Source organism: Aythya marila (genome assembly GCF_965140915.1).
Source record: "Aythya marila genome assembly, chromosome: 2".
Taxonomy (NCBI): domain Eukaryota; kingdom Metazoa; phylum Chordata; class Aves; order Anseriformes; family Anatidae; genus Aythya; species Aythya marila.
Window position 1 is genome coordinate 84,211,708 of NC_139043.1, and position 17,350 is coordinate 84,229,057.

The 17,350-nt window shown below is 40.2% G+C and overlaps 1 protein-coding gene across 1 annotated transcript in view; it reads right to left on the minus strand.

Moving 5' to 3' along the window:
• ANKRD33B (ankyrin repeat domain 33B) overlaps nucleotides 1-17,350 on the minus strand; it is a gene marked incomplete at its 5' end in the record, with an annotated part of 38,713 nt that overhangs the window by 4,545 nt on the left and 16,818 nt on the right. Inside the window, 2 exons of the mRNA XM_082752332.1 lie at nucleotides 2,098-2,238; nucleotides 7,405-7,534. Coding sequence (XP_082608458.1) covers nucleotides 2,098-2,238; nucleotides 7,405-7,534 — 271 coding nt within the window. The remainder of the gene's footprint in view (nucleotides 1-2,097; nucleotides 2,239-7,404; nucleotides 7,535-17,350) is intronic.

Here is a 17,350-nt window from a genome sequence, read left to right on the forward strand (position 1 = left end):
GTTCCCTTCAGCCCCCAACTCTGTCTAAATCCATTCTGAATAAGCTGCTCCCTCCCTACATCTCTCCAGACTATACAATGCTAGACAGTAATCGGATATTAAAAGGGGTGCAGGCAATTTGCCATATTTCCTTTGTGGCCCCAATTTTAAGCTGAAAATGTATGAACCCACAAAATACTCACTTAAACATGTAAGTAAACTGCACTATAGAAATTTGGAGTATATTAATCCTTTACTCTTTAGCCAATGTATCTATCCTCACTGTTCCTAATGAACAAACAGCCCAATATAACTTTCTGTAGGTAAACCTGATAGGAGGCTAACAAACCTATTTTCTGGCTGGCTGAAAGTTTGTTCTTCCCACCCTTCTGTTTGCTTAAGTAACATGAAAAAGAGAAGGTGGCTATCCAGATGACAGAGTCAGCAACCATATATTCAACTTTGATATTGATACTTTTTGTACAAGAAATCTAATAACTGGGACTCAGTTCTATAAAAAATTGAAAGGTTGTAAAATAGCTTCTAGTGACCAAAACAGAAGGAACAAGTTTCCATCAGATCTCCAGTGATAGTAATAGAAAGCCATGACACTGTCAGGTCAATTTGATAAATTTTAAGGTCTGGTGACTGAAGTTTCATTTTAAGTGATAACTTATAGCAGCCACTGGAAAATTCTGAACTAGCATCTGCACAAAGCAGATATTAGTCCAGAAACTGCATCTGTGTCTAGCAGTGCTCTAGCTCTAAAAGTAATTTTATAACTTTTATTCATAAAAATTCAACTCCAAAGTGACTGATCTGACTCCAAAACTTTGATTCCAGTGTAAGAAGCTAGAGGATCTTGCAGAAAATAATGTCAGTTACCATATCATTCAAGCATTTTCTGTGCCATATCAACATCTATAAACAGGATATTTTGAAAATGGATGAAAGTAATACCACTATGCTTGACAAATGCCTTCTACTTAAAACACTCAAATTATGAAGGGTTAGACTTCTGTGACAGCAAAACAGCTGAAATAAACCACCCATTCAACATCTCAGTCTACAATGAAATCGACCTGTAGGATTTTTGGTCTAAATAGCAACGATGTTCATATGTTATCTATTATCATGTCCATAAAATCAGATTTGTGCCAAATGCCTGCAATTGTAATAAAATAAAGTATACCAAAACACTTTCATACTCATGAACTAATAATTTATATATTAATAACACAACAAAAGCATCCAATATTGTGTCTAAAGGGTACTGTACAGCCCTGCCAGGGGTCTGGTACTGCTCCTGTAGGGGGTGTTGCCCCAATGTCTCTCACCCTTCCAGGTTTCCTCTCCAAGAGCTCTTCACTTCACCCTGACTACCGCTGGAAATTCAGCTGCAAAGTCCGGGGCCAATGACAAGAAACATATTTCCTGTTCCCAGATGCAAAGAGGCAAGTGGGCAGAGATGGACCTCCTCACTCTCTGTGCTGTGGTTCCTTACCTGCAGCTGGTACAGACTTGCTGGTACCATTCCTCATAAAACTTGAGACCCAACTCAGATCTGTAGAGGGGCTAGAAAGAGAAGTTTCTCCCTGTATTGCCAAATTTCCCAATTTTTTCCCATCCCTGGTGGGGTATGAACCCTGCACCCAAATCTCCCTACTCCACAGCTGGAGGGAGAGGTATAGGTCTGGCCACGAGGCCCCCTGGTGACACTACCATCACCCACCTGTGCACCATCACACCCACAGCAGCTGGCAGCAAGAGATCTGCATGTCTTTCCCAGGTGTGTCACAAATTTCATTAGCTCACCATCTACAAATCTCAGCGATCACATTCCCTGACCTGTCCTGGAGACAATAAATCTGGCACCGAGAGCACCTGGAGAGTTCACGGATGAGGGTTCACAGACAAGCAGAGCTCTCTTCCACCTGCAGCATGTGGCTTCACCTCCTGGTCTACAGTTTCATTAAAGTCTGCATCCCTTTCCAGGAAAGGCTGCACCACACCTCTCAGAAAAACACATCAAGAGGCAATTTTTGTTGTTGCTTGTGTGTGACTGTCTAGTATTTACAGGTAGATGATGAAGAAGAAGCAGCAAAGTGCTTTGCATACCTGCCAACATCAAGGCTTTCACACATTCCGTTCGTCCCTGCATTGCAGATTTCATCAGTGCTGTGAATCCGAACACGTTCCTCTTCTCAATGTCAAGCCCGGGAAAATAGTTCAGCAAGTAGTTTGTAATGGTTATGTGCCCTTTAAAGAAATGAAAAATAACAGAGAAAATCCACCACAGAATTAAGAGGCAGTCTCAAGGCAAAACCAAAAATCGATCCTGCAGGTTTGGAAACTTTAAAAATTAAGGCAATTAATGAGATCTGTTTTCCTCGTGTCCTTTTCTGATCATTGCAGTCACTAGCTTTAGCGTTAGATGGCACTGTCTTGTGGCAAGAGTGTTGGGATAGGAGCGTAGAAACCTGGGCTCCCATCTTCCCTCAAATTGCTCTCAGTGGGGGGTCCTCTCTGCAAATCATTCTGAGGTAAGGGAATGATTAAAGGCCAGAAGAGATTGCAAGGGGTCTCCGTTTCTTGAATCAATGGGTAGTACTGCCTGTCCCCTGGGAAAGTGGTTGCAAAGATTCAGCATTTTCACTCCTCTGGCAAATTTGAGCCTTTCCTTCACAGTGCTCCATTAAGACGCAATCACTTGTGGCGGTTCCTGCCAATACTACTAACAAACCACTACGGGCCTGATATTAGACAAAGAAATACGTTGCTTTGTATCCCACACATTTATTTTTGTCATGTGCCTCATGAGCCCAGATAACTGGTGTCAGCAAGGGTGTAGCAAGTAGTTGTAGGTGTCTCTAGCTAGATGGTGGGAAGACCAATTAAAACATCAAGCCGTTATAATTGGACTATCAGAACAGGAAAAAATATCTAGTGCCATTATGAGTCATCCAAACCAGCTTTTCCCTCACTTGTCATTCATTTTATGATGCTTTGATGCTTTATAAAATAACGCAGGCTGTCAGGCAGCTGCAACAATCACAATTTAATTACTAGGAGCTGTAAAAATATTCTCTCATCTCACTCTGCAGTCCAGCTGAATATTCTGTGATGCATGTCACTCAAATTCATCTACAAATGTAACTGAAGCAGATTATAATTCATACAGGATGATTTTTAAAGTCTGTGGTATCACACCTGGTGCAGAATTCATCAGCCATTGCTTTGTTCCAACACAGTCCTGCACTCTGGAAAGCAAGTTAAGAAAACCTTTACCAATTAATTTATTTCCTAGGTGTTGCTCTTGGTCTCCTAGAATTTGCTGGACTCTGCTACCTTGCTGCATAGCTGGAAACTGCTGAAACTTGAGCACGTGTGGAGATAGCACAGATCAGTTTAACAATGCCAGAGTCAGGGAAAATCAGGTGAAGAGCTCCCAGTTTGATGCAAATGAAACATAAAGATACAGCAAACTGAGCAAAGCAAAAGTGATCTGGGTTCATGGCAGGATCAAGTGACCCAGTCCTGCTTACTCAACACAGAGGCTTCAGCTTCACTGACTTTATGGCGTGAGACCAAATCCTGACATGATATCAGTTACTACCAGGAGAATCTTTGTTCCCGCACTGTTTTGCAGGACATGCTGTATTTTGTCTACGGACAGCGTGCTTCAGGATGGTTTTGGAACAGCTGAAATAATGTTTTTCAACCACAAAAATCAGAGACAGGAACTGAAACAAGGAGAAATAATAAAGGAAGAAGGAAGATTTTTCAGCACTTATTACATTATTAAAGATGTTCTTCGCTTTGCCAAAACCATAGCTGCATTAAGAGATGTTTTGCAAATCTAGGGTGATCCCTGAGAGTCAATCCTGAGAGGCCTTGTTCATGCAAAACTCTCCAGGGGACTACAGATGGCCTCGTATGATATGGAGAGAATAAAAAACAAAACCCAGCAATAAAACACAAAAAAAAAAAAAAAAAAAAAAAAAAAAAGAGAGAGAGAGAAAAAGAGAAATGGAAAGGGAAAGGGAAAAAAGAGGTTTGTGATTCTCAGAAGTTTCATGTCATGAGGGTTCCTGAAAACCGTTTCAGTTTCAATCTGCAGAAATCTCTGTCCTCTGAGGTTTGCTTCAAATTTCAAGTTCAAACAAATATCAAATTCAAAGCAAAACTCAGAGCTGCCAAGTTCTTGTTCAAACTGTGTCATATGCTTTTGATTTAAGGCCACAACGTTTGCTTCAGTTCTCCTGCATTTGCAGGAACCAAAAGCGCGTATCTAAATCGTAAACCAGGTGAGCCTTCAATGATTTAAAGCCTGCTCTGAAAGCTGTTTGCAGCTCTAAAATAAATGAGCGTGGCCTCAGCCAGTCTGGTCGTACTGAATTCGGATCAGGCTCCTGCTGTCTGCCAGCCTCATCTACCCCATGGCAGAACCGGCATGCTAAGGGCACAGTTCTTTGCCCTGCGAGACACATTTAGGGATCAGCACAGATGTCTGTAATAGCTTAATTCGCTTAATTGCTGCCACAAAAGAAATGCATATAATGAATACAATGCTACCTAATAATCTGTGTAATACAGGCAGAAGGATAATCTTCATAGTGAGGAAGATGCTCTGTCACAGACTGTGTGTGGTCTCTGAGCAGTGAATGCTTTCTGGGGGATAGAGGGAACCCAACCTTTTATGATCTGTGTGCTTTAGGTGGTTGTGTTCTCATGTCTTCGTTAATGAAAAGAGATTGGGTTACTTTGTGATTTTGTGTTTGAAGAGCTGCAGCCTGCCCCAAACTGGTTCTTGTATCATATAACATCTATAGTTTAAAAGGGAGCAAATAAACCCCTCTCTGTAAATACCAGTACATACCAATTATCATAGGTTGCCACTGATGTAACTACGTCCTCATGAACAGAGACTGAGAATCAGCAGATTCTAATTAATGTAATTTCCCTTCCTTTTCCCTTTTTTTTTTTTTTTTTTTTTTTTTTTTTTGTGACCACTTCCCTTCCTTCCTCTCTTTCCACTTCTTGTTATTCCATTCACTCATTTTCATCAATCTCCCATTTTTTCCATGCTGCCCTCGTATTGCCACGAGGTGACTTTGCGTCTGCTTTAGCACCCATTTCTGGGCACCATCCCCTGCAGGCTGCAACAAACTTTCAGCTTTGAAGGGCAAGCTCCCTTTGAGAAAGCATCCCATGTCTGTAAGAAATACTAAGGGCAAGCAAGCAGACTAAGTTTCTAAAATGGAATTGACACGTGAAGTTAAGTGCTTTGTTTGTGGTTATTTTTCTGTACTAATCAGCTTATTAAGAACCTACTGCTTTCCACTGATCCCTCCAGACTACTTTTTTTCAGGTCAGCCCATGCAGAAGACCTTCAGTTTCAGATTGGTTCTTTGAAATATGTGAATCTCAAGTCATCAAAAGCAGATGGGTATAAGGAGCTGAATTCAATTATCTTCTGAGACTTCACCTGGTCTTTAAAATAATTCTGTTTGCTTCAATCTGCCGTCTAGGTTGGAGCAGCATGTCTAGGCAGCCATGAACCTGCATAAGCAAGTGTGGATTTTAAACTCCTCTGGCGAAAGTAAAGAGGCTTCCCTGCTGTCTCCCCACTACCTGTGCCCTCTTGTGCAGATGCAGCCCCTGAAGCCCACAGAAGAATCCCACAGGACCGTGGCCTCTTCCCACCCCAAAGCTGCTTTCTGGGGTCAGACCGTCAGTGATGGGCCAGCTGAGAAGAGCATCATAACAAAACCAGAAGTGCTCTCTGAAAACATCTGATATCATCTTGCAATTAACTGAAAGAAAGTGGGTTTGCTACTAGACTTTTCACAAGAAAAACAAACAAACAAACAAACAAACAAAACAAAACAAAACAAAAAAAAAACAGTATTTTTGTCACAAATAGCAGTGATCTCTGTGAATAATTTATTTTGCAGAAATATTAGTATTTCCATGGCCTATAGTAAAAATTGAATAAACCCACCACTAAAGGACAGATTGTACAGACTTTGCCGTCGGTTCTTTACAATACACTGCTCGGTGTTAATACTTAAGGCTCAGCAGTAATTAAGCAACATCTAGCACGCTGCAGCTCCTCTGATTGCAACGTTAACCACATGGTAATCTGTACTAATGCTACAGCAGTATCTTGTGATAATGAATGAAATAACTGGTGTCAACGCCAGAGCTGGGGATTATTGCAGGCAGGGGAAAACATCCCAGTTGTTAGGAGTTTGCCTAAGCTTCTGCTGACTGCAGTTGTTTCCAGTTGCGTTGGGAATCAATAGCAAGTGCTGGCAGACAGAGTCAGGTCAATGTCAGCCCCCCGGATTAATTCTGAGCTTATTAGCATGAGTTATAAGGGTCAGGAAGGAGTCGGTATTAATGTTAAACCTTTTATAGTCCAGATTCATGTTAGGCAGCCAAATAGAAGTAGACGAGAGTTTTGGAGACTTCTCTGCTTTCTTTAGAGAACTGCTATCCCCATGGCTTTGCCAGAAACGTGACAACTCTGGTTGCTATTATTTCCTCCAGTGTTTAAGACCTGTCTCATAGTGACATCTTCAGCACTGTTCACTTTTTGGTACAACACAGAGCAAAGTTTAGTTGCTAAGTGGAAATTCTTAGTGGCAATATTACTGAGTTAAAATCAAACCCTAAGCTCTCCAATCTTGTAATGTACACTGGTGCTGTCTGACAGAAATTTGTTTCCTCCTTCCAGCCAGAGAAGAACAGGCAGGCTCTGGGAGGGAATGCTATTTCCAATGATCTCCCAAATTCTTCATCTGTGAGAAGAAATGGTAAAACTCAGTGTGCAGTCCTTACAAAGTGCCTTTGAGGAGCACACTTGAGTGAAGGAAAGGAACCCATGGACACAGATCCAGGCAGGCCCAGGGGATAGCTTTCAGACTACAAAGGGATAGCCCCCGCGCTCAGATTTTTCCTAATCCATATGCTTCAGCGTTTTGTTACCACTTGGAAAAGAAAGCTAGAGCTTTGCTGAAAGGCTTAACATTTATTGTCGCAGTTTTAACAGAGATAATCGGCAGATTGCTTTGTGTATGTGCACTTAGAGCCGGTGCTGCTTTAGGGAGCACCCCCTGCACGTATGTGATCTGTTACACTTGCTGACAGAATATCACCACGCTGGGTGGGATAAAAGACAGCCTGGAGACAAGCTCTGCTCTCACTCCAGTCTGCATCAGGATTAACACGGCTGATGTCAATACAGCCGGTCTGTGATAGAATCAGCACTGGTCAACGCTGAGTCCTGCTGAGGCTGTATAAGAAGGGCTTTTTGCTTTTTACTATGGACTAGTTGAAGAGAAAAAAATACTGGAAATAATAGTCACATCACACGTTTCTCCTAAGACCCTGTACAAGAGGCGAGGCAAAGAACCTTACCTGCCTGTGCAGCTGTGATGAGGGCCGTGTTCCCCTCGTTGTCCTGCCAGTTCACATCAAGGTGAGGGCATTGTGATAAGGCTATTACAATATCCACATACCCCTGGTAACAGGCAACGATAAGACCATTCTGTAAGCAAAGCATAAAGAGAGAGATAGGTTTACTGGACTCAGAAAAGTTCATTGAGAAATCAGAATAGTAGTCTTAGTAGTCTGCTTTTTTTTTTTTTTTTTTTTTTTTTTTGGCTGAAGAACTGAACAGGTATCAGCATAACTAGTCATCAGCTCCAGGCGCAATGTTCAGATCCAAAACACTGCTTTTTATCTCTTCCCTTTGGCAAGTGACACTTGTCATTCCTCAGAAATACCTCCGAGAGTAGGTGTTATATTGTACCACTTGGAAAGTAACTGTTTGTAAGTGTCGCATGCTCATACGGCTATATACTCCGTATCCAAATGAGAATAAATCAGATTTTATTGTATAATAAAATGAACCAGACAGGTAAGATGAATTCTACCCTACCTGAATATTAATCCTCTGAAAAACAAATGCTTGTTCTCTGAAGGGAAAGTGATAGGGAGGAGCCATGTGTTCGTGCTACCTGTTGCTGTCCTTAAATGTTTGGGATTTCCCATTAGAACCTGACATTTTTGATGAACACAAATAACATAAAATTGCGGTTAGAGTTCCTGTTTCATGTGCTTTATGACACCTGTAAAACTTCCAGGAGAAACCAAGCCAGGAAGTGAGCCTTATAACTCAGCGCGGTACCTTGCTCAGCTAGCATTTCACTCCAAGGCAATGAACTGAGAGCTTCTCTAAAATGTATCAAGACACACTCATCATTAATTACATGGAACTACAGTACGTAATCCTGATTCCTTGCTTGACCACAGGGATTAAATCCATTATCCCCAGTCGTCAGGATGACTCAGTAGCCCAGCATTTGCTTGCCTGGGGCTGATGGGTGCGGAGACGGGTGCTTGCAGATGCACCAAAGCTTCCTGCAGTCCCTCTGCATGGCCAACACGCGGCTCAGTTCTCTCCAGATCAGCACCAGCATCTGGCTATTGAAAGGACAGGAGAAGTGACACACATCTCAGCCTCTCTGGTGACCCTGCCTGCCAAAAACGCACTCATGCAGACTCACTACCAATTCACAATCACAAATGAGCAGCAGGAAATAGAATTTGATGAAAAAGAAAAGAAATGCAACAAAACAAAAACCACTAAAACCTTTATAAGTGTAAAATACTGCATGGTCCAGCTTGACTCCCTCACACTTTTTCTAAGTTGCTCTTGCCTCAATGCTCTTTTTATTTCTTTTCCCTGTGGACACTGCTGAGGCAGAGAAATTCACCAAATGACCACAACTGCGGCTTCTGATCTATTACCATGATAACCAGGTATTAATATTTCAGTGTCCTGCCTCATTGTTATTCTGGATGGTCTTTTTGGTTTAGTTGGCGATCGGCTTCATTAAGATACAGAGGCAATGCCAGGTCTTTGGGATACTCACGGGCTATGTATGATATTTTGCAATTGCATCATTGGGTAAGATCATTACTTTGAAAGATTTCTTTTGTTGGGGACTGTTCAGATTCATCCAAGTTTTGCTACAATGTAATCACTCACAGCTTTAAAGAAAGAAAACTGTGTCGGTGACAACTTGGTAAGGACTAGAACATTATTTTAGTTTCTAGTAATTTCATTTTTCACCTAATGTTTGGGATATAGGTCTTTACAAGTCCAAAAACTCTGCAGATATGAAACACCATTCAATCATTCAGAAAAATGACAATGACCAATGTATCAGAAAACTCAGCATACAATAATTTGGAGACCTAAAATTCTTGACAATAAAAGGCCTAAAATTCTTGACAATAATGTTTAATGAAAAATTCTTGAAGAGACTGGTATTTACAGCAAAGTCATGTGAATTATTTAGAGTAGATATGTAGATGTTGTCTCTAAGGGAATAATGTGTTTCATGCAGTGTCTGAGATGTATTTTCACAAATATTTTAACAGAATTTTGTGTTCCAAAATTATTTACCAGATGCTAAGGAAAAAATAAAAGGCTCATTTATTGTTCTTTTAAAAAGTGAAGCAAGCAGCAAGACAAGAAAAAAATGACGAGCATTAGTTCTTTTTGCAAGCAAGCTTTGGCATTACAGTATGTAGGGACCATTTGCTGACTTTCGGTGGGCATTTCCAACAAACGGAGCATTAACGACATGCCCAATACATCCCAACATTCTGATTTCAGGAGATATGAGGCACAAATTATCTCAGAATAAATCAGTCTCATTCGCCATTTGCATTTACAAAATGAGGAGATTAGTTAGATATCAACATTTTCTAAACTCAGTTTTCCAAAGATGCTGTCAAAGACTGTCTGCTTAAGGAAAAGGAAAGACAACAGAGAGCGGAGCTTGCTGGGGGATGATATGGTGCAGCAACATGGAAAATCACTTCTCAGGCACAATCGTGAGAAATCTGAAGTGGCTCGGGTAGGAATACAACAACCCAGCATTTGACAGTGAATGACCCATGTCCTCTGGCTGAGCAGCAAGACAAGCAGTTACCTGAGACCCTAAAACTCATTTACAGTGCCACATGCTTCCTGACACTGTCCAGGGCTGTAAAGCTGATGTGAGTTCCCCCCTGGGTCATGGCACAGTGGAGAGACGGTGTGCTGCAGGACTGCCCTCCTTGGCCTAGCACTCAGGAATGCCTTAGGTATGAAGGGAGTCACAGGAGGCTGCAGCTTTAGAATGAAATCTGTAATAAACCCTCGTATTCGCTGTTATTTCCCCAAACCTGCTTCAATAACACCATGACAACTTGTGGTTTCAGGTTGTTCTTTTTCCCCCTTTTTTCCTCCCTGCACCCATTTCTTGCCCTGCCTGCACTGTGCTTGCTGAAAGTTACTAATGCAGATTAGCCAGCACACACAATCAGTGCATCACATTTTTAACTTCCTCTACCAAATATCCACCACCATAATATGTTTTAAGCTCATTCAAAAAATCTCAATTAATAGTTATGACTGATATGACACTGTCTTCAGCAAATGGCTTTTTGAAGCAGTCAGTAAAGCAGTAGCCTGTATCTTAGCAGACTGCAATAAAATGCGGCTGAGTGCTCAATGTTTTTCAGAAGATAAACATAAAGCAGTATAAACTAATTTTATCTAGAAAATTCTGAGCCTGAGTCATCTGCTTATCCTCACAAAATGTATGACACTTCACCTCATTAATATTCTACCAAGGCATCAATTATTCTGCTCCACATATGAATGGTCTTAGGGCAGCTGTGAAATGGTCAGTGTATGTGCTTTGCGAGAAGAAAGATTGATAATACCTAGGACATGGTTTAGTGGGTGACGTTGGTAGTAGAGTGATGGTTGGACCAGATGATCTTGGAGGTTTTTTCCAACCTTAATAATTCTATGACTCTGTGATAATAATAATGAATGACTTGAAGGAATAGCTATGGTGTGTCACACCATGCAAGCACAGTATTCCTGCTTTCCAAGGGCTGTTTTTTTGGCTGAGACCTCTTCTCTCCTGTTCAGCAGCCAGGGTTGCTGCCTGTCATTCCCCAAGACCAATGAAACATGACAGGCAAAAAATCTGCTTCAATTCTCTGTGCAGAAGAAGAGCTGAGGAGACCATAAATGCGAAAAAGCATTGCTGCCTCTGGACTGTAAGAAAGGTGATTTCTTCATTAGAGGAGACTGGGGCTGCTGGCTTCCCTGGGCTGTGCAAGAGATACTATTTCATCTTCAGATATCACATGCAGACTCCATGTGACAAACAAGAAAGTATGAGCCATCCATCACATCAACTATGTTAAAATTTACTGCAGATTGTTTCACAGAAAGTGTGTGTGTGTGTGTGTGTGTGTGACATTGAGCTCAGTAAGAGTTTGGTGGTGTGGTTTTTTTTGTTTGTTTGTTTGTTTTTGTTTTGTTTTGTTTTTGTTTTTCCCAACTACAAATGATACTGCCAGGTGTGGAGGGCTCTGTATTTCTTCTGTGGAATATGTAGCACTACACAGAGCTGCCCCACAGTTTTTCTATACTTTATGACATATTTATTTTTATTTAACAAACATTTTTGTTTTGAAGTGACAGAGCAAAATTAACAGTATTTTATTTAAAATGTATAGCGAAGTAGTCAACCTGAGATAAATGACCATTTTTCCATATATTCTGCATAAAGTATTGCTAGGTTGATACTTAAATGGACAATTTCAGGCATGAGGCTACCTAAAGTTAACCAGATGTTGCAACATCTTCCTCAAGCCATGTTCAAGAAGATTCGCAATGTTGTTCTGTAACTGGAATAAATGTATTCTATAAAAATTTTCCATAGAAGCATAAACTTGAAATAGAACAAAATAGTCTTGGGAAACTTGTGATTCCTCTTAAACTGACATTTCTTCATGTGCCTTTGATTTCATGTAAGGCTTGAATAATGCTGCCACTACAAAAACAGTCCGTTTTGCTCTGTTGGCTAATGATACAGGAATGTGTCTGATTAAGTGAGACCGTGGATATCTCGGGAGACAATTTTATAAATCAGATTTTATGACAAAATTACAGATGTAATGCTATTTGTAAACTAGATAATTATGGATAATAGAGATTAAAAAAAAAAAAAGTACTAGAGGATCAATAAAGAACTCAAGCTGAGTATCAGAGCAAATCACATACCACACACAATTATTTTAGCTTTTAAAAAAATCTCTTCAGGCAACGTATTTTCCACCAAGATGTTGAAAATGAGAACAGATTATTATAGCTTTTTGCTTATTATCCCAAACAGAAATTTAGTCTGGCAGAAGATTCATTTGACACTACTCTCATCTTTTTATAAACATCGGGATAAACAACTGTCCACTTTGCTTTGCATACAGTCTGTATGGTATTAATGACAATTCTGCAAGGTTGGTTTAACAGCAATGATTAAACCAGCCTGTAATTCAATTAAATGAGATAATGATTCACTGCTATCCATAATCATATGCAGGGAGAACTATAAAAATTATGTCTAAGTTAAAAGCATATTACACAAACTATATGGTGAGTAACAGAAAAGGAAGATCAATAAAACATAAAGGAATAAAAAGCTGTTTTTAATTTTTTTTCTTATTAATTTCTGAAAATAAAAATAATTCATAAATCTAATATTTCATGTTACACATAACCTTAAAGTGTATCTCTTTTTAATTAGATAAAGCAAAACAATCAGTCTAAGAAAGAAATCTCCCAAAATTATCTGAGAGAAATTTGGATCTCCGTTAAATACTCTGCAACTGTTTGGAGCTTGAGTTAACAGGGAAACTACACATTTACATACTAGCGAAGAGTAAAATTTAGTGCTGAGCATCACTATTGGCTATATACTAATTTGTGTACAATGCATGAAAACTTCCTGTCCATATAAAACAACCTGAGAAACTTTTGTAAGTGGCTTGAGCTTGTAGTGTAATTGGTTTAGTTGATTATGTCAGTGGTGACTGAGATGAGGTAATTATTCAGGTCATCAGTCCCATGACAAGTGGTGTTTATGTGCTACAGAAATCCATCAGGCGCATAAGCTTCAACATTATCTGCACAAAATAATTCAGGCTGACCTTTGAGGGAAAGAACTGTTACAGCTTAGTCATATACACATTTATATTTGGAAACTGGAGGAAAAAAATCAGGAATTTCAATGATTTTTGTCCAACCGTTGTTTGGACAAAACCCCAGACACCTGGCCTGGGGAGATGTTGTTTCCACAGAGGAAAGCAATGAGACAAAAGCAGGGAGAGTATTCCTGCATGAAGTGATGCAGCGGCATGCAAAACCCCGTGATCTGCAGAGGAACACAGCAGCCTACAGCAGCACTTTGTACCCAAAAGCAAACTTGAAGGACCCTATCCATTCCAGCAGCTGAACATGAAAGGCACAAAAATGCCACCTTTGCTTCAGGGCATTACAAACAGATTTATGTTACACTGCAAATCCTACTCCAGGAGAAACAAACACAGGCTGGTCTTCAGACAGGAAGATGACGAACCACAGTTTTCCCCCTCCATTTTGTGGGATATGTTTTATGTCACTTATGCAATAACCCCCCCTTGTATCAGTCACGCTACATGTCTTTAAGTAAACGTATAGTTTAGCGTACGTATCATCTTTGCAAAGGTCTTTACTTAACCTCGTCTAATCTAAATCTCGGTAATCACCTCTAAGAATAGTTTCAGGAAAGTTCATTTTTGAATGAACTTGCAAAAGCTTGCATTACACAACCAATAAAACCACTTGTGTAATGAATCAAGTAAAAAGAGTGGGCAATTAAAGCCGTGTGATGTCTCTTTTTCAACAACATGTACAGTTTGAACTGGTCTCGGTGTTACTAGCAATACCAGCAGCTGGCAGAAGCCTTGGGAAGCTGCTTCTTGAGGATCTAAGGGGCATACAAGAAAAATGAACTCAATGAGATGAAAACAGGACTGCTACACAGAAAGTAGCAATCCTTTTTCCTTCTCACTCCTGCAGGAAGTTCTCGTGACCTTCCCTTGAGGCAAGCTGGTTGCACAGGAGCCCTTCACCACACTTCATCTCCTAAGCGAGGCTCAGACACAGAGGGCCACTTCTTCTCTCAGTCTGCAAAGCACTCCTTTATCCTTGCCATCTTCTGCATGCACTTTCCCCAAATCATGCTGTGTGTAAAGGACTGGAGAGCTGCTGCAGTACAGAAGGCATTTTTTGGTTGTATAACCTGACCAACAGCCGGTGCTTGCTAGTACCTCGCCATCCTGACTGCTGTAGTGCGTGGAGCAGAAGCAGGGCCATTTTTATCCCTTTCGTCCTTTTTATCATCCTCTTTGCTGCAGAAGGCCAAGAGCAGAGTGCATTCAGGAGTAGAAACAGCCCTGCATAAATAAAAAGATCTGAGGGGCACAGCTGAGTTGCAGGGGAAGTGGATCGCATTGCTAGATGTTTTGTTGTGGGGTCAGATGACACTTGATGATTATTCTTAAAACAGAAGCAATCAGAATCATGTTACTGCATGAAAAATGTTTTCTTGTAGTTTCTTTGTTTATTCTTCTGAGTTTTCCAAACTCAGGAATACTTTAACTTTTGGGCACCTGAGTTAGGAATTTTAATGTGCTTCCCTTGAAATAGATACAAGTTTATCTACATATATATATGTAGATAATTTATTTGTTCAAGATGTTAGCAGGTATACACACTCATGATAAATAAAAAAATGTTGTGAAATCAATATACAATTTTACAGTGACAGCTGGTGAGACTATATTAGAAATATACTGATCAGCCTTAAGTTCCATCAGGTAGGAGAAATGCCACTGCTGGTGACTGTAGGCTTGTGGAGCAGAACCTATAAAGATCATAAAGAAATTTATGTGGAAAGAGAGGGAACTGGGATTATTGTTATACAACTGAAAACAAAAGTTACTTTCAATGTATTAAGATCAATGCAAAATTAAGCAATGTATGTGACACATTCACAGCAGAAGTAAACAAGGTGCAATTTTAGAAAAGGAATATGTAAGGAAACTTTAGGGAAATGGTGTTTAATAAAAATGAAATGTACTTAAAATTAATGGACAGTCCATCTAGCAGTTGCCTTAGGCTAGTTTATTTCCATTAGCCATACATTAATAGGAAGCTATCTCTGGGTTCAATACCACTGAAAACAGACCAGGATTCTGCTTCTGGGGAAAAGTTCTGCCTTCTGCTTTCGAGGGCCTGGCTGTAAAGGACAAAATATACTGTGGGGAGATGGCGGGGGAAGTAACACTATTTTGATCAGGTTACATTTCACATTTTCAGTTTATTTTGACCATTATGTTAGGTACAACTACTAAGAAGTGATGATCCCTGACAAATAATGCAACCTTACTAATCCCAGCTTTACTGTTTTATAGCACATAGTAATCAGTGTTAATACTGTCAAATTTTAGTGCTATGTTTTGGTGGTGTTGACAGTAATAATGCAGGATACATGGCAGCCAAATTTGTACGTTCCTCCTTGCTGTGTCTGCTTTTCAGTGCTTGTGCTAGACACAGATCAGTCTTCTCCAGCAGTAAAGTAAGGGAAGAGAGATTTATAAGGCAGAAGCAAGAGGTCTGACTTCAGAAAACAATGTAAATGATGGACTTCATTTTAACAGGGATCCTGCCCCAGTGAATGGTGAGCTGATCTCAATTTCACATTCTTTGTCTTTCACCTTCTTCCTATGCAATGTTTAGCAAGGCTTCCAAGGGCTGTAAACAGTCCTGTAAACAAGGATAAAGTATTTCTGGTTCCTAAAATGAACGGCAGGTTAGGAAGCCTTGCTCAGAACTGTTGTTTCCAACGAGTGATGGATTTAAGACAGGGCAGCACTGAACACTTCCCCCCATGAATAAGTTTGGCTGGGAGCTTTGACTGCTCCTGCCGATGCTGTGCAAAGCTGCAGGGAGCCTGGGAACCACTGAAAGTAAAACAAGATTGTCATAAGCATCAGACTTACTATGGAAATAAGTGCATAGAAACCATTTTGGGGGATCTCTCAATTTTCAGTGACTTCAAAATATAGAGTTATAATAATTATCTTCCTATCAATTACACTATTGAAGCATTTTTTTCCCCTAAAAAGGCAAAAGACCTAAGATCTAAACAAAATGAAAGACAGATCATCTAACACCATAACCCAGACCTGATGTGACTTCAGTCCAGTGTCCTCTCTCAGCACAGTAAATTTAGGAATGTGCAGAAATCAGTTTAGATCTGAACTCCATGTCTTGGGCCTTATGAATGCTACTGTTCGTTTCTCTTCTGGCCTCTAAACACACACACACAAATATACACACACACATCCTTTCATCCATTCACACGCATTTAAAATTAAAAAGAAGAGTTTGCACCATTTTATAAATATAATATTCATATTATATTATTATCATATTATCGTATTATCAATGTGGATATTCAGAAGCAATGTGAAACACATTTTGTGCACTAACATAACTGTCACAAAATACTTCCCTTGTCTTTAAGGCTTATCATTCAGCTCTTCTTCTATGTGTTCAATAGATGCATTTTTCTTGCTGTTATGTTCTTTCAGACACACGCTGCCTCTAACCTAGATCTGTTGCAAGAGGCTACACAGTGTTTGAATGCATAGGATGTTGTTTTTTTGGGGGAGAGGGGGAGATCTCTCCAAAAATAATGATTCATAAAATCTTTGTCTGAAAACAATAACTTTAAATTTGACACTGGGTGATAAATAAATGCACAACTTTCTCCTCCCTCATAATCTATCATTGTTTCTAATCTCCCTCTCCTATAAAAAACATTTTGAAGGCCCTAGTGCAGTGCATTTTCATTGTGGAGCTCTCTGAAGAGACGCTGCCAGTGATGAGTTTGCAAGCACCCTCTTGTGGCAGTGAGCTCCTGTAGTCATATTGGGAAAGACTTCCCATGAAATTTCAATTCCTTTCCTCCAACTTCTGTAAATTAATTTGGCCTATATTTCTCTGAACCATCTCATAGTGGAATCACACCAGACCCAAACCTTGTTAAGAAAGAGCTTGATATAAATCAGGATGATATAAATCAGGCTTGTCAGCTCTCAGCTGTCTTGCACCTTACTTGTCTTGCATGCCAGCTCCCACACAGTGTGGCTGTGGGATGCACATGTGTGTCTCAACTCAAACTTCACATAGAGGCACAGACCAATCTCCATAACGAAAACGCTTTGATGGAGGGCAAAGAAAATTGTGCTCTTGTGATTTACACTATCAAGCACTGACAACTCTGTAACATTCATGACTGGTTAGAGAGCAAGGACTCCCGCTATTAAACCATCCAGCTACTGTTCTGCTATTTAATAAATACAGTAACTGATGCATACAGCCACTGGAATGGAAACCCAG